Source organism: Mustelus asterias, chromosome 17 (genome assembly GCF_964213995.1).
Source record: "Mustelus asterias chromosome 17, sMusAst1.hap1.1, whole genome shotgun sequence".
Taxonomy (NCBI): Eukaryota; Metazoa; Chordata; class Chondrichthyes; order Carcharhiniformes; family Triakidae; genus Mustelus; species Mustelus asterias.
In genome coordinates, this window is record NC_135817.1 from 76,766,919 (window position 1) to 76,790,726 (window position 23,808).

The 23,808-nt window shown below is 48.2% G+C and overlaps 1 protein-coding gene across 8 annotated transcripts in view; it reads right to left on the reverse strand.

Annotated features, from left to right (window-relative positions):
* Positions 1-6,752: 6,752 nt before the first annotated feature.
* Positions 6,753-23,808, reverse strand: part of prdm15 (PR domain containing 15) — a 77,021-nt gene continuing 59,965 nt past the window's right edge. For all 8 annotated transcript variants that reach the window (XM_078233012.1, XM_078233009.1, XM_078233015.1 and 5 more), the window contains 8 exons: positions 22,849-23,018; positions 19,900-19,979; positions 18,261-18,380; positions 16,746-16,877; positions 15,138-15,221; positions 14,086-14,261; positions 12,146-12,397; positions 6,753-9,245 (listed from right to left, as the gene is read on the reverse strand). In XM_078233012.1, the coding sequence (XP_078089138.1) occupies positions 8,685-9,245; positions 12,146-12,397; positions 14,086-14,261; positions 15,138-15,221; positions 16,746-16,877; positions 18,261-18,380; positions 19,900-19,979; positions 22,849-23,018 (1,575 nt within the window). In that variant the 3' untranslated portion in view covers positions 6,753-8,684. The remainder of the gene's footprint in view (positions 9,246-12,145; positions 12,398-14,085; positions 14,262-15,137; positions 15,222-16,745; positions 16,878-18,260; positions 18,381-19,899; positions 19,980-22,848; positions 23,019-23,808) is intronic.

The window sequence follows — 23,808 nt, forward strand, 5'->3', positions numbered from 1 at the left end:
AAAATCCAAAAGTGCATCTGGCCCTGTCAATTGAATATTTTCTGACAACGGCAGGAAAGGAGTAAAAGCAAGTCGTTTAAGGATGCCGGATAATTAGGGTCTGCGGGAGGTAGTACATTTCTGGGAAATCAGGAAGAGCCTTCGGATGATATTAGAAGAGATTCAGCACAGGCCTGGTAAGCTTCAAATACTGGTATTAAGAGATTCTGAAAGGATTTCCGGCACCGAATATACAATATTGTTGGGATTGAAAAACGTGCAAAATGGCAAGCTGGGGATTAAATTAAATTCCAGAAAGGATCACTTCCAAGTACAAATGCAATCATTTTTCATTTTGATACAATGCCTCAAAGTGCTTCATACAATGAATTTGTTTTGATGTAAAGTGGACAAACACATCAGCAACGTCCCACAAGCTGCCACGAGATGAAAAACATATGATGGCATGTCATGTTTGCAGCTTTATAGAACCTTAATTAGGCCGCACTTGGAATATAGCGTACAACTCTGGTCGCCACACTAGCAGAAGCATGTGGAGGCTTTGGACAAGGTACAGAAAAGATTTACCAGGATGTTACCCGATATGGAAGGCATTAGGAGAGGTTGGAGAAACTTGGTTTGTTCTCACTGGAGCGACGGGGGTTGAGGGGCGACCTGGTGGAAGTCTACAAGATTATGAGGGGCATGGACAGAGTGGATAGTCAGAAGTTTTTTTTCAGGATGGAAGAGTCAATTACGAGGGGCATAGGTTGAAGGTGCGAGGGGCAAGGTTTAAGGAGATGTACGAGGCATGTTTTTACACAGAGGGTGGTGGGTGCCTGGAACTCACTGCTGGGGGAGGTAGTGGAAGCAGCTACGAGTGACTTTTAAGAGGCGTCTTGACAAGTACATGAATAGGATGGGAATAGAGGGATATGGTCCCCAGAAGAGTAGGGGGTTTTAGTTTAGTTGGGCAGCGTGGTCGGTGCAGGTTTGGAGGCCCGAAGGGCCTGTTCCTGTGCTGTAATTTTCTTTGTTCTTTATATTAATCAGCTTTCTTTCTGTACAGTTGGTTGTAGATGGAATGTTGGCTCCAGCACTAAAGGACAGAGTTCTCCTAAACAGTGACTTGGAATCCTAAAATATATATGATATCGGCATCAATTAGTGATTCAGTTGGGTCCTCAGATGAACATCTCCTCTAATGGACAGCACCTCACAATGTGCAGTGAATGAGCTCTGCATGTCTGCATGGGTTTCCTCCAAGTGCTCCAGTTTCCTCCCACAGTCCCAAGTGCAGGTTAGGTGGACTAGCTATGCTAAATTGTCCCTTAGTGTCCCAAAATATACAGGTCAAATATGTGGGATTACGGGAATAGGGCCTGGGTAAAATGCTCTGTGGGGAGAGTCGGTGCAGACTCGATGGGCTGAATGGCTTCCTTTTGCACTGTAGGGATTCTATAATGATAACATTTAAACATGGCAATAATTAGGCCATTGTATAGTGGAGATATTAAAGCCGGTTATTAAATATCACCAGCAATGATCAAGATTCTAAACCCCTGCACCATAACCAATTGCAAGCCCACGCGAACCCTCCCCCCAATCAACGCGCCCCCCCCCCCCGCACTCCAACACCCTGCACGACCCCCCCCCCGATCCTACACCACCCTGCACTCCTACATCCCTGCGTGACCCCCCCGATCCCCGACCCCAAACCCGCTCGCGATCCCTGACCTGCTTGTGACCCCCGACCCCAAACCCGCTCGTGACCCCCGACCCCAAACCCGCTCGTGACCCCCGACCCCAAACCCGCTCGTGACCCCCGACCCCAAACCCGCTCGCAATCCCCGACCCCAAACCCGCTCACGACCCCCGACCCCAAACCCACTCGCGACCCCAAACCCACTCGCGATCCCTGACCCCAAACCCGCTCGCGATCCTGAATATTAACTCTAATTGTGATCCCTGATTTTAAAATCAACGATTGGCTCCAGATCCTCAGCCCACGGAGCTGTCACTGGAAGGTGCCCCCAGCCCGGTGTCTCCCCCAGCCCGGTCTTGCCCTCTCCCAGGGCGGACACTCACCAGGCCCGGGCCGCTCTCACCTCACAGCCCGTCACTATGGCAACTGGGAAACCCCCGGCCCCCGCCGCCCGGGAGCCGCTGCGCGCGGCCTCTCCCCACCCCTGGGCTGCAGTGCCTGAAGGCCAGCCGCTCAGCCCCTCGGCGCGCTGCTATCCCCGCTCCTATCCGCCCCGCGCGCCCGCTGCTCACCCTCGCATTTGCCGCCTTAATGACGTCCAGCCGCCCCTCCGCGCCCATTGGCCAGATCGCCTCGAGAGAGAGTACGCATGCGCGAACACTCTCCAATGCGCTTGTTCAACACCACCAACATTTCATCCAATAGGAACACGTGGAAGCGGCGAGGGAGCGGCCAATGACAAGGCTGGACACTGCCACGCACAATGGCCTGGCCTCTTTATGATGTGGAGAGGCCTCTTTAAACATTGAGATCGCCATCTTCATTCGGGGCATAAGGGAGAGGTCGCCATCTTTGTTGGGGGCCTAAAGGAGAACGCTCTATATTGGCTGCATGAGGATAGGTCGCCATCTTTGTTGGGGGCATAAGGACTTGTAGCTCACACAAGGGATATTCTAGAAGCCATCTGTACTGGCTTGAGACAATTCACACCTCTTTAACCTGTGATTATCCCTCTGTCCACGCGCCCTGGTTGTACCTGTTAACACCTGATTACCTGTAAAGACTCGCATTCCAACCATTCTTCACAGTCCAATCTGTAATTATCTTGCAATTGTGTCGTTTTCTATATATGCCATGTTTGTGAACTAGCCTCCACTCACCTGCTAAAGGAGCAGTGCTCCGAAAGCTCGTGATTCCAAATAAACCCGTTGGACTTTACCCTGGTGTTGTGAGACTTCTTACTGTGCCCACCGCAATCGAACGCCGGCATCTCCACATCAGAGAATTCCCCACAGAGCAGAAGGATGCCATTCAATCCATCGATCATGGACCGACAACAATCCCACCCAGGCCCCATCCCGGTAACCCCATGCATTAACCTGCTAGTCCCCTTGACACTAAGGGGCAGTTTAGCATGGCCAATCAACCTAATCCACACATTTTTGGATATACGTTTTGAAAAACTTGAACGAGTGCATTTAGGATCTGAACTCAAAACGCCAGCTCTTTTCACTCCTTACAGATGCTGCCAGACCTGCTGAGATTTTCCAGCATTTTCTCTTTTGACATCTTTGGATATATTGTGTTCTTCAAAACTTAAAGGGTTTAAAAAGAATTATTTTTTGAAATATTCAAATATACACATAACATCACCAAAACAGGTGAACAATTCCAAAAAAATGATAGAAATAGTCAACAGGTTAGGCAGCAACATCTATGGAACGAGAAATAGAGTTAATATTTCAGATCAATGACCTTATTGGGGGCGGCATGGTGGCACAGTGGTTAGCACTGCTGCCTCACAGCGCCAGGGACCTCGGTTCGATTCCCGCCTTGGATCACTGTCGATGTGGAGTTTGTACATTCTCCCCATGTCTGTGTGGGTTTCCTCCAGGTGCTCCGGTTTCCTCCTGCAGTCCAAAGATGTGCAGGGTCCCCGGTGGAGGTCCCTCGACGGAGGGATCTCCCCCAATTACGTCGGGGACCTGGGGTGGAGGGTGATACATGCAGCAGTTCCGCACAACCGTAGGATTCACTGGTTCACGGGCTCCGAAGAGTGCCCCTTCTGTGGCCTTGTGGAGACCGTGGACCATGTCTATGTTTTGTGTCTGAGGCTGCACTCCCTTTTTGTTTTCCTAAAGAACCTTTTATTGATGTTTTGTTTGCACTTCAGTCCCACACTCCTGATCTACAGACACCCGGTGCAGAGAGGGTCGGGTCGGGATGGCGACCTCCTCGTGACCAAAAATAGAAAGTATTCTTTCTGGTTGTATCACAGCTTGGTATGGCCCCTGCTCTGTCCAAGACCGCAAGGAACTACAAAGGGTTGTGAACGAAGCCCAGTCCATCACTCAAATCAGCTCCCCATCCATTGACACTGTCTACATGTCCCGTTGCCTCAGAAAGGCAGCCAGCATAATTAAGGACCCCACACAACCTGACATACTCTCTTCCACCTTCTTCCATCAGTGGAAGGACACATACCAACTGACTCAAGAACAGCTTCTTCCCTGCTGCCATCAGTCTTTTGAAAGGACCCACCTTGCATTAAGTTGATCTTTCTCTACAGCCTAGCTATGACTGCAACACTGCAGACTGCACTCTCTCCTTTTCTTCTTTGTCTGTATAGTGCGCAAGAAACAATACTTTTCACTGTATACTAATACATGTGACAATAATAAATCAAAATCTGTGAAAGCAGAGCCTTTGTTTTTATTGTCTCATCCGCGACAGTTTGGCACTGGGGAATGTGCAAAGAAGAGCAACAAGATAGGAATTTAAAGGTAGTTAGAATGGAGAAGTTGGGACTGTTTTCTTTGAGAGATCTAGACAAAGATAGATTGATAGAAACTGTCCCTATTGATGGAAGAATCAAGAACAAGAGAGCATAGATTTAAGGTAAGTGGCAAAAGAAGCAACGACAACATGAGGAAAAACCTTTTCAGACAGCGAATGGTTAAGATCTAGAGTGCGGTGAAAGGAGATTAATTTCTTTTATTCATTCATGGGACATGGGCATCGCTGGCTGGCCAACATTTATTGCCCATCCCTAGTTGCCTGAGGGCAGTTGAGAGTCAACCACATTGCTGTAGCTCTGGAGTCACATGTAGGCCAGACCAGGTATGGATGCAGATTTCCTTCCCTAAAGGACATTAGTGAACCAGATGGGTTTTTCCAACAATCAACAATGGTTTCATGGTCATGAGTAGATTCCTAATTCCAGATTTTTAAAAACTGACTTCAAATTCCCCCATCTGTTGTGGTGGGATTCGAACCCGGGTCCCCAGAACATTAGCTGAGTTTCTGGATCAATAGTCGAGCGATAATACCACTCGGCCATGGCCACCCTGAAATTGATGCATTCAGAGGTGAATTGGACTGGTTTGTGAAATGGAAGAATGTGCATGGTGACGGGGAGAAGGTGTGGGAGTGGTGCTCTATGAATTGCTCCCTTGGAGAGACAGCAGAGACACAGCAGGCCAAATGGCCTCCTCCTGTGCTGTAAACCATTTACTAATTATGAAAGGAAAAATGGATAAATAACGAGGGATAGTTATACTCCATAAACTGGAGAGAAGACGGTTTTGAAAGGGGGCTTCACTGAAATAAATAACATATTGAATGGCTTAGCTAGGTGACAAAAATACGAAGGTTAAAGTTAATGAATTTATTAGTCACAAGTAAGGCTTACATTAACACTGCAATGAAGTTACTGTGAAATTCCCCTAGTTGCCACACTCCGGGTCAATGCACCTAATCAGCACGTCTTTCAGACTGTGGGAGGAAACCGGAGCACCCGGAGGAAACCCACGCAGATAGAGCGACAATGTTCAAACTCCACACAGACAGTGACCCAAGCCGGGAATCAAACCCGGGTCCCTGGCGCTGTGAGGCAGCAGTGCTAACCACTGTGCTATCCAACTACTACTTTACAATAAAGTAGGATAATGGCCTAGCAATAATAATTATGTTCAAGATTTAGATCAGATGTCAGGAAAAATCTTCAAAAGAAAAAGGGCAGTAAACGTTTGGAGTTAAATGCCATGCTTGAAAACACTTGAGCAAAAAAATAATAGGTTGACAATCGCGTGCAGTGCTGTGGAAGTGCTGCACTCTCTGAGGTGCCATTTTTAGGATGAGACATTAAAAATGCTGCCAACACTGTCATGTGGACATAAGATCCTATGACAGTATTTTGAAGAGGGGAAGGGGGTTGTCCCCATTGTCCCGGCCAATATTTATCCATCAGTCAACATTGGAAAAACAGATGATCTGGTGATTGCCACATTGCCGATTGTGGGAGCTTGCTGTGCACAAATTGGCTGCTACGTCTCCTACATCACAACTGTGACTACAAAATCCTTTGTCTGTAAAGCACTTTGACATGGATGGTGGTCGGGAAAAGTGCTTTATAAATGCAAAACCTTCTCCTGTGCTCGACTGATGGTAAAATAGAAAGACTAGACTTGTAATTATATAATGTCTTTCATGATTGAGGAAGTCCGAAAGCACTTTACAGCCAAGTAAGTAACCTATATAGACAATACTGGGATGTAGGAAATGGAACAACCAATTTCTGTACAGCAGTCAGATAATGACTGCATCATAGAATCCCTACAGTGTAGAAGGAGGCCATTCGGCCCAACAAGTCTGTACCGACCACAATCCCACCCAGGCCCCATCCCCATAACCCCATGCATTTACCCTAGCTAGTCCCACTGACACAAAGGGGCAATTTTGCATGGCCAATCCACCTAACCCGCACATCTTTGGACTGTGGGAGGAAACCGGAGCACCCGGAGGAAACCCACGGAGACACGGGGAGAATGTGCAAACTCCGCACAGACAGTGACCCAAGCCAGGAACCGAACCCAGGTCCCTGGCGCTGGGAGGCAGCAGTGCTAACTGCCACTGTGCCGCCCCGTGGATCAGATGCAAGATGGTTGCTGGCACCCATGGGACTAAACTCCAGTGGAGACCATTGCTTTCAACGTAGGGCCCCAATGAAAAGATTATCAAAAAAACTGCCATTTTCTCCAAACGAACCCAAGAAGTAGAACACTCATGTACCAGCCAAATGTTTTTTAATGGAGACACCTTACTGCTGAATGTTTTCCTTCAGTTGAATGACACATTTTCCTCAATTTAACGGAAGTGTTTGACAGATCGTAGCTGTTTCGCGAGAAATAACTGAGTAACTGATTTACTTTTAGCTGTCTCTGCCTCATTCTCCTTTGCGTAGGGAGTGAAAAATAACTGAAGACAAAGCAATCTATATGTCATTGTGCGCGAGCATGTGTGGAATCAGAGATAGTGGAAGAGGCAAAGCCCCAGGTTTTCAGATCAGTATTATCTCACAACTTGTGTTAGCACGTCATGTTAAACCAATGAGCGCTAGTTTTAAACATCATTCCCATTAAAAAAATATATAGACTGCAGCATAAGAAAGAGACACAGAGTGAAGTTTTACGAGATTATTTTCCTAAGGATCCAGCCAGCATGAAAATCCATTTTTCGGGTAAGTTTTCACTCCCAGTCTTATGCACTCTGTCTCTGAAAAGATGGGCTAGTCAGTTTCTAGTCAGAGAGGTTGTGGGCAGGGCTTAATTCACCAGCCAGCCTGTAGAGGGAGGTGTCGCGCATGTGCAGACCTCAGATGCTGCACATGCGCGTTAGCAGCAGCAGGGGTCTGACAGACAGAGAGAGCTGGTCAGGCCTCTGCTCCTGCAGGCAGCCTCAACTAGCAACCCCATCCCCTGCAATTGCGGGGTCCCGCGGCCTGAGATGCAGCTCCCGCCGCCTAGACTCCCTCCCCCGCCGCGACTACAGGCAGAGTGGCAACGGGACTCCTCATCTCCCATTGGCCCGCCCCCACAGTCCCCAACCCCCCATTGGCCCCACTCTCTGGCACTCCCCATTGGCCTTGCCCCCGGCACACCACCCCATTGGCCCCACCCCCTGACACTGCCCCCACAGGCCCCGTCCCCCTGGTACTGCCCAGTGGATGGTGTCAATATGCCCACTGGGCATTGTCCAGGTGCCAGGCTGGCAGTGCCAAGGTGCCAGGCTGGCACTGCCCAAAGGACACCTCCCTTTGTCCCCGGCCTCCCCGGGTGGGGGCTCAATGGTCGCTGGTTCACCGGCGAGGTCAACACGGCTGTTCCCTGTTCATGGGAAGCAGGTGTTTTCCTCGCCGGAGAGAACCTCTCCCGGCGAGGCCATAAAGGCAAGCAAGCCCAGACGATTGAGCGCCGGGCTCACTAAACACATGCGAAACACTATTTAAATAAATTTAAAATAAATTAATCAGCCTCTCGCCCATTTCCGGTGACCACACCGGAAATCCGGGTGTCGTAAAATCGCGAGAGGCGCGAACGCGGGCGCCATTCGCGCTAGCCGCATTATGCCTGATTTTACGACATTTTTCCGCCTCAAAAACGGTGGTAAGATTCCACCCGCAGCGTAAATGAGCAGGTAAAGCAAATCACACAGACCAAGGGGAAAGACAAAACCACCCCGCAATGAGGCAGAGCTGGATGTTGGGATGCTACGCTGACTCGCTCACAGATCCAACCTCTCCTGGCTCATGTTATGAGGTGGTCACAGAATCGTAGCTACATTTCATCTGGCACTTCAAAAGTCCGTTTGGTTTTTTTTTAGGATTTAATAAAAAAACGTTCACTTTCAACTGCTAAATATCACACTCAAGACATGGTTTCTGCCACATTCACACATGTACCTCCCAGGCTGGGAAATTACGGAGTGGGGTGGAGTAAAGGTGGAAGGGATTTTGATGCTGCAGAGTCTGAAGGAGCAGATCGACTCCAACCCAAAGCGCACTGTCGCAAAGACAAAGTGTCAAAGACTTTTACACTTCCCCGTGTAAAGGTGCTGAATGTCAGTCACAGTCGGCCTTGCTTTGGGTGTTTCTGATCACGTGGATGGGGGAGGGGCAATTCTCTTCACTCGTGTGTGTGTGGTTGGAGTGGGCGGTAATCCTCTAATAGTTGTATATCTGTTGTTGGGCCTGTTGGGGTTGCGACGCCTGAATCTGAACTTGCTGCTGCTGCTGTGGCTGCGATGGCGGCTGCTGCTGCTGCTGCTGCTGCTGTTGTTGTTGTGGTGTCGGTGCCGGCTGAGCCTGCAGGATGTGGTGCGTACCATCCGCCGCCGCTTGCGGCACGGCCCTCCAGGTCATGGTGTGCTGCTGCTCGCCCAGCGCTCCCTCCACCGGGGCGATGGAGTTGACGAAGGTGGTCAAGTTCATGGATTGGGCCAGGGAGTGGGCCTGCGGGGTGGCCGCCGGTTGGGCCTCGATCTGGATCTCCATGGGCCGGCTGTGCACCACGGTGGAGCCGCTGATAGAATCGAAGCTAACCGTCAGGATGGAGTCGAGCTGCATCTGGCGGTCCTGCAGCGTCAAGTTGGTCACGGTGATGGGCTGGAGGTTGGTGAAGTGGGTGCCGGCCACTGTGCTGATATTGGGCGAGACGGCAATGTTTGTAAGCCCGGCAGAGCTGGTTGCTGTGGTAGCGTTGGAATCTCCGAGTGTCACAACCACCTGGAACAAAACAAAAAAAAAAATTTTTTTTAAATGGTGAGATGTTTTTATTGAATGGTGATGAACACAAATTATACACCAGAAAGAAAGAAAGTGCATTTACAGGGCATCTTTCAAGACTACTGAAAGGGCTTTACAGTCAATGAAGACCTTTTCCTGTGTGGTCCTGCAGTAGGAAATTCAAAGGATGGACATAAAAGATCACAACAGAAGAATAGTTCTTCCTGGTGTCCCGACCAGTACTTAACCAGTAACTGACATCACTAAAAATGATTATCTAGTCATTATCTCACTGCTATGAGGAAACTAGAATGCTGCATTTCCTACATCACAATAATGTCTTTAATGATGGGCTGTAAAGTGCTTTAGGACATTGTCAGTCATGAAGGACGATATATAAATACAAATCTTGTCTTTTTGTTTTACCATTAGTCGAGCACAAGAGTGCTTGTGGCATCTCGGCCTTTTGGCTAAGATGCAAATGAGCTCAAGTCTTGGAGGAGATATTACTTTCCCTCCTCCAATCAGCTTGGCTCATGTAGATCAGGCCCAGGACAGGGTGATTTGGTCGCTCGCCCTGTCTTTTCAGCCTGGATCGGAAATGTCTCAACTTGTTGAGACTCTGAATTGGATTTGATTTGATTGAATTGGAAAAGTACAAAAAAAAAATTAGTCGAGCACAAGAGAAAATCTCGCATTCATATAGCGCTTTTCTCGACCACCATCCACGTCAAAGTGCTTTACATGATGTGGAGATGCCGGTTGGACTGGGGTGGACACACTAAGAAGTCTCACGACACCAGGTTAAAGTCCAACAGGTTTATTTGGGATCACGAGCTTTTGGAGCACTGCTCCTTCATCAGCACTCACCTGATGAAGGAGCAGCGCTCCGAAAGCTCGTGATTCCAAATAAACCTGTTCCGACTTCAACCTGGTGTTGTGAGACTTGTTAAAGTGCTTTACAGACAAAGAATTTTGAAGTCTTCGTTGGAATATAGGAAACGCAGCAGCTAATTTGCAAGCTCCCACGAACAGCAATGTGGCAAGGGCCAGATCATCTGTTTATGTAATGATTAATGATTTTTTTTTCATGGGACATGGGCGTCGCTGGCATTTATTGCCCAACCCTGATTACCCTTGAGAAGATAGTGGTGAGCTGCCTTCTTGAACCGCCGCAGTTCCTGTGGTTTGGGTACACCCACAGTGCTGTTGGGGAGGGAGTTGCAGGATTTTGGCCCAGTGGCAGTGAAGGAATGGCAAGATATTTCCTGTCAGATGGCGAGTGCCTTGGAGGGGAACCTCCAGGGAATGATGTTCCCAGATATCTGTTCTGCTCTCCCTGTCCATCTGGATGGTAGTCATGGTGGGTTTGGAAGGTGTTGCCTAAGATCTTGGTGAGCTCATGTAGTGCATCCTGTAGATGATACACACTGCTGCTACTGTGCATCAGTGGTGGAAAGAGTGTATGTTTGTGGTTGTGGTGCCAATCAAGCAAGCTGCTTTGTCCTAGATAATCTTAAGCTTCTTTGTGTTATTGGAAATGCACTCATCCAGGCAAGTGGAGAATATTCCATCACATTCCTGACTTATGCCTTGGAGGTGATGGACAGGCTTTGGGGAGTCAGGAAATGAACTACTCGCCATAGGATTCCTAGCCTCTGACCTGTTTTTGTAGCCACAGTATGTATTTATATGGCTAGTCCAGTTCAGTTTCTGGTCAATGGTAACCCCAGGACGTTAATAAATATTAGCCAAGACACCAGGGACAACACCCCCTGCACTTCTTCAAAATAGTGTCATAGGATCTAATGCCCAATGGACAGTGCTAACATGGCCTTTAAAGTCTCATCCGAAAGACAGCACCTTTGATGGTGCAGCACTTCCGCAGTACTGGGGTATCAAGGGAGTCTCTCCATCAAGTAGCCAATTTAACAAGCGTATCTCCCCATCCGGGACACAGTTTAAAGAATGAGTCTCTCTGTCAGGATCCCTCTTTAAAGAGATAGGGCAGGATTTCCCAGCCACGCTCGCCCAAGGCTAGAAATTCCCATCTGAGGTCAATGGACCATTGCGCGCTCCACCGAATATTCTGTCCCACCCACTACGATTCCCGTGGCGGGGTGCGACAGGAAAATTTTGCCCACGGTCTTTCCATCAGGAACACAATTTAAGGAGATAGTCTCTCCATCTAGGGTCCCAGTTTAAAGAGAGTCTTTCCCTCAGGAACTCAGTTTAAAGAGCAAGTCCCTCCATCAGGAAACTAGCTTAAAAATCAGGGACTTGGTTATAGAGGGTGTCTCTCCCTCAGGGATCCTGTTTATCGAGGGGGTCTCTCCTTCAGGGACCCTGTTTAAAGAGGGGGTCTCTCCTTCAGGGATCCTGTTTATCGAGGGGGTCTCTCCTTCAGGGACCCTGTTTAAAGAGGGGGTCTCTCCTTCAGGGACCCTGTTTATCGAGGGGGTCCCTCCTTCAGGGACCCTGTTTAAAGAGGGGGTCTCTCCTTCAGGGACCCTGTTTATCGAGGGGGTCTCTCCTTCAGGGACCTTGTTTAAAGAGGGGGTCTCTCCTTCAGGGACCCTGTTTAAAGAGGGGGGTCTCTCCTTCAGGGACCCTGTTTAAAGAGGGTGTCTCTCCTTCAGGGACCCTGTTTAAAGAGGGGGGGTCTCTCCTTCAGGGACCCTGTTTAAAGAGGGGGGTCTCTCCTTCAGGGACCCTGTTTAAAGAGGGTGTCTCTCCTTCAGGGACCCTGTTTAAAGCGTTATCTCTCCTTCAGAGATCCTGTTTATATAGGGGGTCTTTCCTTCAGGGACCCTGTTTAAAGAGGGGATCTCTCTACCACAGCATACCCTGATTGTCACAGATGGATTCTGACCTGGTTTCTGCCATGGTATCTCACTGACCTGACTCATGTTCTGTACTGCTGAATCTGTCTCGTCGTCCACAGTTGCTGTGAAGCCGGTTTCTTTATCTGTGTAAGTATACATGGCGGCCTCTTCAGCAGCTGTTGCTGATTCATCATCTTCCACTTCATCCCCATCTTCCTCTTCCTCCATCTCCTCCTCTTCCGTCTTCCACTTTTTCCTTAGTCCTCGTTCCACTATCTTCACTTGGTCCATTTCTGCTAACTCGCTCTCATGTAAGCTGATGTCCTGCTGCACCGAGAAAGGGTAAGATATGTCAGCAGAGGGCCAATCCTCACAAATACATGCCAGGCAATAAGCAATGGCTCCAACACTCAGAATGCCACAGCACAGGAGTCCATTCAACCCATCCTACCTGTACCAGCTCTTTGACCACTCCCCAATTCTTTCGACACAGCCTTGCAAATCTTTCCTTTTCAAGTATTTATCCAATTCTCTACCGAAAGTCAAATTGGGAAATCCATTTGTAAGGTAACAACAGCTTGAGTGCATATGGGGGAAACGGTGGTGAAGTGGTTATCATTTCATTGCTGTGATCTGTGTTCAAATCCAGCCTGCACAGGGGGACAACAGCAATCTTTCTGCTGGTTCAATTCCTGAAGGTTCTGACCCTTAGAAATAGGTACTAGCTGCCAACCCCAGTTCATCAAACTTCCTTGATTTTGTACTCTATGCTGCTATTTATAATCATAGAATCCCTACAGTACAGGAGGAGGCCATTCGGCCCATCAAGAATGTACCGACCACAATCCCACCCAGGCCCCATCTCCCCGTAACCCCAAACATTTACCCTGCTAATCCCCATGACACTAGGGTCAATTTAGCATGGCCAATCCACCTTACCCGCACATCTTTAGAGCGCGGGAGGAAACAGGAACACCCGGAGGAAACCCACGCAGACACGGGGAGAACGTGCAGACTCCGCACTGACAGTCATTCGGGGCCGGAATCGAATCCGTGTCCCTGGCGCTGTGAGGGGGCAGTGCTAACCACGGTGCTGCCCTTGGTGTCAATCGTATCAAAAGGAGTTCCTGCACATGAAGAAATCTGTTAGATTTCCTCTCGGCCTTCTCTGTTCTAATGAAGAAACTCAATGTTTGTGGTATCTCACCTTTCAAATTCATCCCGACCACTACAGCTTATCTGATTTCAAAATGAAGCAGACTTTCTCCCTTGCACTATATCAAAGGACGAGTACTCAATGGTAGTGGGCTGGAAGCTTCTGTAACGCATCAGTCGGAATCCAGTCAAGCTATGGCCAAATACACAGCGAGTTCAGCTATTCCGCAGAGTATTTGCTCTACTCGTTTTTCCCAGCTACACAATGGGATTGTCACTGGGCTATGCTGTCATGGGCACAATGTTTCACTGAGTGAATACCAAAGTTACGGTGTGGGGGCGGGGGGGGGAATGTCCCTTTAACCAATGTGCAATCTACAACCTGCAATATGGATGTTGACGTATCCATACCCTTCTCTCTGCTCCCACCCGCCTCCCACCCCTCCCTGCCCCCTGCTTTCACCCCTATCACATTCCCCCCCCCCCAACAACCCACTGCTTCCATCCCCCCCCCACTCGTCCTGCCCCATACTTCAACCCCCCCCCCCACTCCTTCCTGTCTCCTGCTTCCACCCCTATCACATTCCCCCCCCCCCCAACAACCCACTGCTTCCATCTCTCCCCCACTTGTCCTGCCCCATACTTCAACCCCCCCCTCCCCACTCCTTCCTGTCTCCTGCTTCCACCCCTCTGCTTCCGGCCCTACTGCACTCTCCCCCACCCCACCCCCAACCCACTGCTCCACCCCCTCCTCCCCGTCCCCCTCCGCACCCTCACTCCCTCCCCATTCTCCAGCAATGGGCCGGCCATCCCCATCAGCAGAGCCCCACTCCGCCAGCCTGTCCCGGAACGCCTCTCACCTCGGGGTGTTTGCGCCGCATGTGCCTGTTCATCGAAGCTCGTGTGGAAACCTTGGTGCCGCACAGGTGGCAGTTCTGGGCCTCCACCTTCTTGTGGGTCAGTTGTATGTGTTTGAAGAGCATGTACTCGGTGACAAACTTCTTCTCGCAGACACTGCAGGTCCACTGTTTCCCAACTGAGATAGTGAACGGTGGGTGGTGGGGGGAGAGAGAGAGCAAAGCAGAAAGGATATGAAAGTGGCATTGCCGCTGATTGAAATTGGTGCCAACAAAATGACTAATTAATGAATAAGTGAGGAGGGGAACACTAGAAAACAATATGACCATGATCTGTTATTTTAATGCAATTTCCTGGACTTATTCCTGTGAATCCACAATACATTCTACAGATAAATAACTTGAACACAAATTGGATTCCTGCTCGTAACCTAATCCCAGGTTTTACTTATTCTACATGTACACTATCTGTACCATGAGTGAAACTCCCAGTCTATAACTCAAATAACCTATAATTTAGTTAGTGTTTATTCTACATTTAATCACCATCCTAGAGCTCAGGGGGTATCATAGACTCCCTACAGTGCAGATAGAGGCCATTCAGCCCATCGAGCCTGCACCAACCACAAACCCATCCAGCTCCTATCCCTGTAACCCCAGATACTTACCCTAGCTAGTCCCCCTGACTCTAAGGGGCAATTTAGCATGGCCGATCCACCTAACCCGCACATCTTTTGACTGTGGGAGGAAACCGGAGCATCTGGAGGAAACCCACGCAGACACGGGGAGAACGTGCAGACTCCACACAGAGACAGTGACCCAAGCCGGGAACTGAACCCGGTCCCTGGCGCTGTGAGGCAGCAGTGCTAACCACTACGCCGCTCTTCCGTTCAGCCCATCATGCCTGTGCTAGCCACAGTTTGTCCCACACCGCTGCTCTTTCCCCACCTCCACATTCAGTGATCTCTCATCTTAAACATTATTTCTCCTTCGTTAACTTTCCCAGTGACTGAAACACCTGCTTGAATGTGACTGGTTCGGTTTGGCAGACACACCTGTATGAAGGAGTTTATGGTTCTCCATACTGTTCCGCTCACTGAACGTTTTCCCACACAGTTCACACATGAAGTCCTTCACACCTGTAGAGAATTTTTAAAAGTTGTACACGTTAAAAATACAACACAATGGTGTAGTGTCCTTGAGCACACATTACATGGAGAAATACTAGAACAAGCAGCACGCGTGGAAACCTGTGATTCTTTTCAACACACTGTAATTCTAATAATGTCCGATTCACTTAGGTCTTAAAATCCTCATGTTTGTTTTTAAATCCACCCATCACTTTGGCCCTTCCTAACTTTATAATCTCCTCCAGCTCTGAGATTTCTGTGTTCCTCTAATTCTAGTCTCCTACGCATCCATAATATTTAATCGTTCCGCCATGAACAGCCATGCCGCCAGGGTTCTGAACAACAGAATTCACTCTCTAAATCTCTCCGCCTCTCTCCTCCTTTAAGATGTTGCTTAAAATCTAGATCTCTTGACCAAGCTTTTGGTCACAGTTCACAACTTTATTTTGACAATGCACCCACGAAGCAGACTGGGGCATGTTTCTATGGTAAAGACCTTGTTAAGTGTCCTGGAGTGAAAAGCAGTGTGGTGATCCTCTACACCACCTGATCCCTAATATATATGCATCAGGCATAGGTAAGGAACGGTGAAGCTCTCCATCATAAAATAGTCAACTCTCACCTGGGAACAGTTCTCACGTGTGATAGGGAGAGTGAGAGTTGACTGGGGAACAATTACTGCTCCACTTCAAAAGAACTTCATTATGTCCGGGCGGCACAGTGGTTAGCACTGCTGCCTCACAGCGCCAGGGACCCGGGTTCGATTCCCGGCTTTGGGTCACTGTCTGTGTGGAGTTTGCACGTTCTCCCCGTGTCTGCGTGGGTTTCCTCCGGGTGCTCCGGTTTCCTCCCACAGTCCGAAGATGTGCGGGTCAGGTGGATTGGCCATGCTAAAATTGTCCCTTAGTATGAGGGGGAGTAGCTAGGGTAAATGCATGGGATTATGGCGATAGGGTCTGGATGGGATTGTGATCGATGCAGACTCGATGGGCCGAATGGCCTCCTTCTGCACTGTATGGATTCTATGATTCCACATCCTCAGGGTGATAGGTTCATTTAATAATTTTAAACCCAAGATTGGGATATTTTTGCCAGACCAGAGTATAAAAATATATAGCGTGGGATTTTCCAGCCAGTGGGATTTTCTGGTCCCGCTGCAGTGAGCGACGATTTGGCTGAGCGCCAAGTTCGCTGTCCCTGCTTGCAGTGGCAATGGGGCATGAATGGCCAGTAAGACCGTGCCCATAAAGTCAGGGCAGGTAGATGGAGTTCAGGTACAGATCAGCCCCAATCTTACTGAATGGCTGAACAGACTTGAGGAGCTGAATGGTTGACTCCTACTCTTAGTTAGAACAGACTTCCCTATTCATTCAACACAGATATCAAGCAGGACAAGCACTAGAACTCTGATGAACCCAGACTCAGGTAGACCATGAATCTCCCTGAAGCAGGAGGTTCACAGCACTCTGATGCTCAAACAGACGGAAGTTACACTGCCTTCGATCTCAGCCTCGATGCAGCGCCAGTAGTTACCCGTGTGCCTCTTGTAGTGTTTGAGCATGTTGACCTTCTGTGCAAACTTCCGATGGCATTCCTTACACTCGTACTCTTTGATCCCCTTGTGGAGTTTCATGTGATGTCTTAGGGCATGCTTGGTTTTCATCCCTGGACAAGGAATGGCAAAGAGACAGACATCATTGCAAATATTAACAAGCCTTGATTAAGATGGAAAATCAGAACTCCCCAGTGTAAATGAATAGAAAGAGGAACAGAATTGTGCATCTGATGGTAAAGTAAAAAAGTTAAATTTTATTTATTAGTCACAAGTAAGGCTTACATTAACACTGCAATGAAGTTACTGTGAAAATCCCCTAGTCGCCACACTCCGGCGCCTGTTCGGGTCACTGCACTTAACCAGTACGTCTTTCAGACTTTGGGAGGAAACCAGAGCACCCGGAGGAAACCCACGCAGACACGGGGAGAACGTGCAAACTCCACACAGACAGTGACCCGAGCCGGGAATTAAACCCAGGTCCCTGGCGCTGTGAGGCAGCAGTGCTATCCACTGTGTCACCGTGCCGCCCCATGATGGGAATGGGGATGACGGATTATCGAGATATTAATACACTTGCTTCATTCACATGAGGATTTCATTTGATTTATTGTCACGCATTGGGACACAGTGAAAAGTATAGCAAAAAGTAAAAACGTTAAAATAAAAAGTAAAAAGCGAGAGAGTATAGTAATCTTGACTGTGGATGGAGAGAGGAGCCTGATATTGAGGCAGCTGTGCATCGATTGTGAAAGGGATTAACTTGATGTCTTTAATTGCCTTTAGAAGGTCATTAGTTACAATTTCTAGTAATTCTCCAAGGTGACAGCACGGTCAGGAGAGGACAAGAGCACAAGTGCTGCAGAGAGAGAGAGAAAGAGAGAGCCACAGAGAGACAGCACACATGAGCATATAAAGCATTTTAGGAGACACTGACATCTTGAAAGGTTCTAGAAAAGAGATTCTCCTGCATTTGCACCTCCAATATTTTATTTATTTATGAGTGTCACAAGTAAGGCTTACCTTAACACTCCAATGAAGTTACTGTGAAAATCCCCGAGCCGCCACATTCCGGCGCCCGTTCGGGTACACTGAGGGAGAATGTTAGCATGGCCAATGTACCTAACCAGCACGCCTTTCGGACTGTGGGAGGAAACCGGAGCACCCGGAGGCAACCCACGCAGACATGGGGAGAATGTGCAGACTCCGCACGGACAGTGACCCAAGTCAGGAATCGAAACCCGGGTCCCTGATACTGTGAGGCAGCAGTGCTAACCACACCCGTGCCACCCTAATATTTATAGTGAGAAAGTGGCTTCTCTCCTCTCCCATTCTGGGCTCCAGCAGCAGACTGCCCGAAACCAGGTTCAATTCCTCCACAGTGCAGCCTGTGATTTACGAGCATCAGTTCCTCTAGAGTCTTGGGGGGGGGGGGGGGGGGGGGGGGGGAAGGACCACTAGAGTGTTGGGGGGGGGGGGGGGGAAGAGTCTCTCACCTTTCCCACATTCTGCACACAGATAGTCTCGAACGTTGTCATGCACCCTCATGTGTTCCTTCAGCATGTCCCGCCGGGCAAAAGACTTCCCACACTGTTCGCAGGTATGGCTCTTCACTCCTAAACAGCGAGAAGCGTGATAAAAAATATGACCGGGGAAAGAAACACACAAAAAGCAAAGCCACTTTCTAATGCCTGTCAACATACAGTGACTGGAGTCAATTTATCACCACAGTTTGATAGATCTTTGTCGCACTAAAATCCAAGGGATATTTTGAGGCCATTGAGGTATGAATGGAAATGGGCCTTTTGTGTAAGTTAGTTATGGACTGTACTGTAATATAAACCAAATGTGGGACTATGTATTCCCAGGCTGTGGGTCAGTCATGCTTTACCCTGGATGGCGTTGAGCTTCTTGAGCACTGGTGCAGCTGCCATTTCTTTCTATAAGGTACTTCCCCAAAACAACCCGAGACCATCTAACTCAAAGCACGCTGGCAGTTTTCAGATAGAAAGAATAATTAATTAAATCTGTTGCTCTGCCTATATTCTCTCTGCACCCACCAATGGATGGCCAATACTACCCTCAAAACGGCCAACAGTTGGCAACCAATGGTTGCACAGGCAGACCCCACCCGGCTTTTGTTTGCTGCTTCCTCACCGGATTAAAAAAACTGTAACTCGTCCATCCCCTTGTGTGGGAATCCGCAGGCTTGAGAAGCCTCTAACTGTCGAATTTGTGACATTTGCACCTAAGTGTCCGAGAGCAGCAATGACAGGGAAGTTAGGTCAGAGATACGGCAAAGATTCTGGGAGCGGATTAGAATGAAAGCAAATGGTTTCCCCAGTCATTGGGTGGGATTTTCAGATCCTGCCTGCCAGTTCCGCTGACATCGACCTCCCTCTTACAGGTTCCCTGGTAGCAGGATTGGCAACCCACCCAAAACGCCCTAGACATTGGCTGGACCGCAAGATCCCGCTGGCTGCCAATGGTGAGTCACCACTGCCACCGGAAACCACGCCACGGGGAGGCTGGAAAATCCTGTTTATTTTTATGAATAATTTCAAACACGCGCCCACTTAAAACACAGAATCTTCTGAAGAGAGGAATCCCGATTAGGGGAAATAAATCAGAAGTCTAACCTTGATTGCATTTTCAATACAATTATTACAATATCATATTATATTACGGGAGGCGATGGCCTAAGTGGCATTATCACTAGATTATTAATCCAGAAACTCAGCTAATGTTCTGGGGACCTGGGTTCGAATCCCGCCACGGCAGATGGTGGAATTTGAATTCAATAAAAAATATCTGGAATTAAGAATCTACTGATGACCATGAAATCATTGTCGATTGTCAGAAAAACCCACCTGGTTCACTAATGTCCTTTAGGGAAGGAAATCTGCCGTCCTTACCTGGTCTGGCCTACATGTGACTCCAGAGCCACAGCAATGTGGTTGATGCTTAACAGCCCTCCAAGGGCAATTAAGGACGGGCAATAAATGCTGGCCAGCCAGCGACACCCATGTTCCCACGAATGAATGAATGAATGAATAAAATTTTATGAGGGGGAGATCAAGGTGGGCTTGGTGGAATAGGAAGAGTTCAGATCATTTGGATAGTGTAATGGTTTACCTGTGTGGATTATTTTGTGACGTTCCAAGTTCCCTGTACTGTTAAAGATCCTTCCGCAGATATCACAGGGATGGATGTACCTGGAACGGAAATTCAACCACACAATTCAACAAAGGACACGTGGACCCAGTCAGGAACAAAACCATCACGTCACAGACAGCCGGGAAACAAGATCCGAGCTTTGGAAATGGCTACAACAAGAAACATTCTCACCGATAAAAAAAGACATGGAGACACTGGAGAAGGTGCAAAAGCAATTAACTGGAGAGATAGCAGAACTGAGAGGTTATAACCATCAGGAGCCATTGAAGATGCCGGCACTCTTTTCACCGGGAAAGCCCGAGAGATAATCTGTTAGAGAACCTTAAGATGATAAAACAGTGCAATACATTAAAATGGAGAAGATGTTATCCCCTTGCAGGTGAGGCCAGAGTGGCCACCAGTGTAAAATAATCACGAATAAATTCAGTAGAAACTTGTTTACCCAGAGAGTGGTTGGAATATGGGACTTGCTACCATAAGTAGGAGTGAATAACACAGATGCATATAGGGGGAAGCTAGATGAGCATGATGAAGAATGGAATAGAAGGTTATATTGATGGGATTAGAAGAAAAAGGGTAGGGGAGGAGGCTTGTGTGGAGTAGTAACACCGGCTTTGATTGGCTAGGTCTATTCCTGCTCTGCCCAAGACTGCAGGAAACTGCAAAGGGTCATGAACGAAGCCCAGTCTATCACACAAACCAGCCTCCCATCCGTTAACTCTGTCTACACTTCCTGCTCCTCGGAAAAGCAGACAGCATAATCAAGGACCCCACGTACCCTGGACATTCTCTCTTCCACCTTCCTCCAGGAAAAAGGTACAAAAGTCTGAGATCATGTACCAACCGACTCAAGAATATTAGGGGGGCTTCATCACGCAGAGAGTGGTGGGAGTGTGGAATGAGCTGCCGGATAATGTGGTAAATGCAGGGTCACTTTTAACATTTAAGAAAAACTTGGACGGGTTCATGGATGAGAGGGGTGTGGAGGGATATGGTCCAAGTGCAGGTCAGTGGGACTAGGCAAAAAATGGTTCGGCAGAGACAAGAAGGGCCAAAAGGCCTGTTTCTGAGCTGTAATTTTCTACGGTTCTAAGAACAGCTTCTTCCCTGCTGCTGTCAGACTTTTGAATGGATCTATATTATATTAAGCTGATCTTTCTCTACACCGTAGCTGTGACTGTAACACTACATTCTGCACTCTCTTCTTTCCTTCTCCCCATGAACAGTATGTTTTGTCTGCATAGTGCGCAAGAAACAATACTTTTCACTGTATCCCAATACATGTGACAATAATAAATCAAATCAAATACTCTGCAAGTTTTGGTGTCTATTCTCTTCCAATTCTCACTACAGCACTTGTCGAGATACATTTCTGTGACCATCGGTCATCCTCTTGTGCCCAGCTCAAATGGCCATGTGTCTGGATAGTGACTGTCAGCCATTCAGGCACTTTGGTGGGATGGTAAGGCTGATGAGCAAGAAGTTGTACCACAGTAAAAGCCTGCACATTTCAGAGAGCTTCAAGGATTGACAAATCTCCCACCTCATGGACGTGGGCTACAACGTTTTCTAAAGGTCGACTGAAAAAAAAAACAAAGCCACAGCGTGGCAGGTTTACTTAACCTCTATTCGAGGAGTTTCAGCCTATGGCCTGGGCTGAGTTTAGGACGTCAGCATGTGGGGAAATCACAGGATTCAATTAGAGGAGGAGTGTTTTGCAGCTCAAGATCATAACCCACCGTAGGTCGGTAAGAGCATCCAGCAGCTTGAAAAAAGACCATCTGGTCATTAACACACTGCTGTTTGTGGAACCTTGCTGTGCACAAATTGGCTGCGACATTTCCAACACCAGCCACTCCACTTCAAAAAGACTTGGCGCTCAGGGACATCCTGCCCTTGTGAAAGCTGCTGTACTAATGCACCATTCTTTAAAACCTACAAGGCCTCTTTTCTGTGGAGGTTGACCAGTTAGTTTGTCTCTTGGCATTTAACGGGGCAGCACGGTGGCACAGTGGTTAGCATTGCTGCCTCACAGCGTCAGGGACCCGGGTTCAATTCCCGTCGCTGTCTGTGTGGAGTTTGCACGTTCTCCCGGTGTCTATGTGGTGCTCCGGATTCCTCACACAGTCCAAAGATGTGCGGGTTAGGTGGATTGGCCATGCTAAATTGTCCGTTAATGTCAGGACTAGCTAGGGTAAATGCATGGGGTTATGGGGATAGGGCTTGGGTGGGATTGTGGTCGGTGCAGACTCGATGGGCTGAATGGCCTCCTTCTGCACTGTAGGGATTTTATGATTTTCTTTTTTGTATATATCCAAATTGGGACCTCATTACCTGGAGCTGGAAATGAAGCCAATTCGAAGACCAAATCAAATCCTGTCCTCTCGAGTTCCACACTCATCCAAACTTCCAGTAGGCCAATTTCCATTTCTCTCCCTCCCAGCCAATTATAGGTTCGACCATTGACCAATACAGTATTGTTAATAACTCAGCGAGCAACATGGCGCATTAGGGGGAGAGTGAGAGGGAGAGATCTAGTTATCAATGGGTGATGATGGATGGAATCCTTGGCATTCAAGTTCAGATACCTGTGCAAGCTAAAGCCTTATCCAATAAAGTGGTCCCAGATGAACAAGAAGCAGCACACAAGTGCTGGCACACTGTAAAGTTTGAACAACTTAGACTCCAGGAGTACTCCTGTGCATACCCTGTCCCCCGAGCATTGACTGATGCCACGCAACAGTTAAGCTCTCCAGAGCCAAGGTCTGGAAAGTGCCTCTGCAGGAAGAGAGTATGTGCATCCTGTATCAGATCCTACCCAAATGGGTAGTGTGGCACTTTTGCTGGAGACCCTCAGGTATAATGACGGATGTCCCCAGCCAATACAAGCACGCACACACTACTCACTTTTGGACGTTGGGGTCGGAGTCCGGCAGCTCCTCCCTGTGGATGACCATGTGGGCGTGATAGGTGGCCTTCAGTGCAAAGCGACGATTGCAGATTGTGCAACCATAACCCTTCTCCTTGTGAATCTCCATCAAATGCTTCAAGTACTGACTCCCTTTAGCAAACGTGGCCTAGAACAGGAACAAAACGATCAGCGTTTAGTGAGATCCTGGTTTGATCATTATGTCAGGATTCCTATGTAGCCACCTGAAATTTAATCAAATAAGCAGTATATCAGAATGTCGTACATGCATACATGTGTGTGCGCTGGCTGGGGGCAGAGCTGCATGTGCAGTCAGCTGTACTTGTACAGTCATAGAGGTTTACAGAATGGAAACAGGCCCTTCAGCCCAATTTCTCCATGCCGCCATTTTGTTTCAACCACTAAGCTTGTCCCAATTGCCCACGTTTGGCCCATACCCCTCGATACCCATCTTACCCATGTAACTGTCTAAATGCTTTTTAAAAGACAAAATTGTACCCGCCTCTACTACCGCCTCTTGGCAGTTTGTTCCAGAAACTCACGACCCTCTGTGTGAAAAGTGCCTAAATTTGATATTTATACATCTGTCTACACACAAAAAGCAATGCAAGGTTTCCAAAATGGAGAGAAAAAAGGCTAATTAACCATAATTTACAGATAAATCCAATCAGGAAATACCTTAGCAATCTGTTACAAAACCCAAACTTACTTCATGGGGAGTGTGGAGGTCAGGAACTTCAACTCGGAGCTTTTGGGACATGCACAGACCAGCATTCTTATGTTTTTTTATTAGGTCCAGTAAGCTTATGCATAAAGGAAGTGTGAAAACCCAGGTCAGGGGGAAGCGAGGCACCATAAAAGACTGGTGCCCTCAGCAGGAGACAACGCAAGGGGGCAGCGCGAGGGCACAGAACAAGATCCTAAAAGGAAGTTCCAAC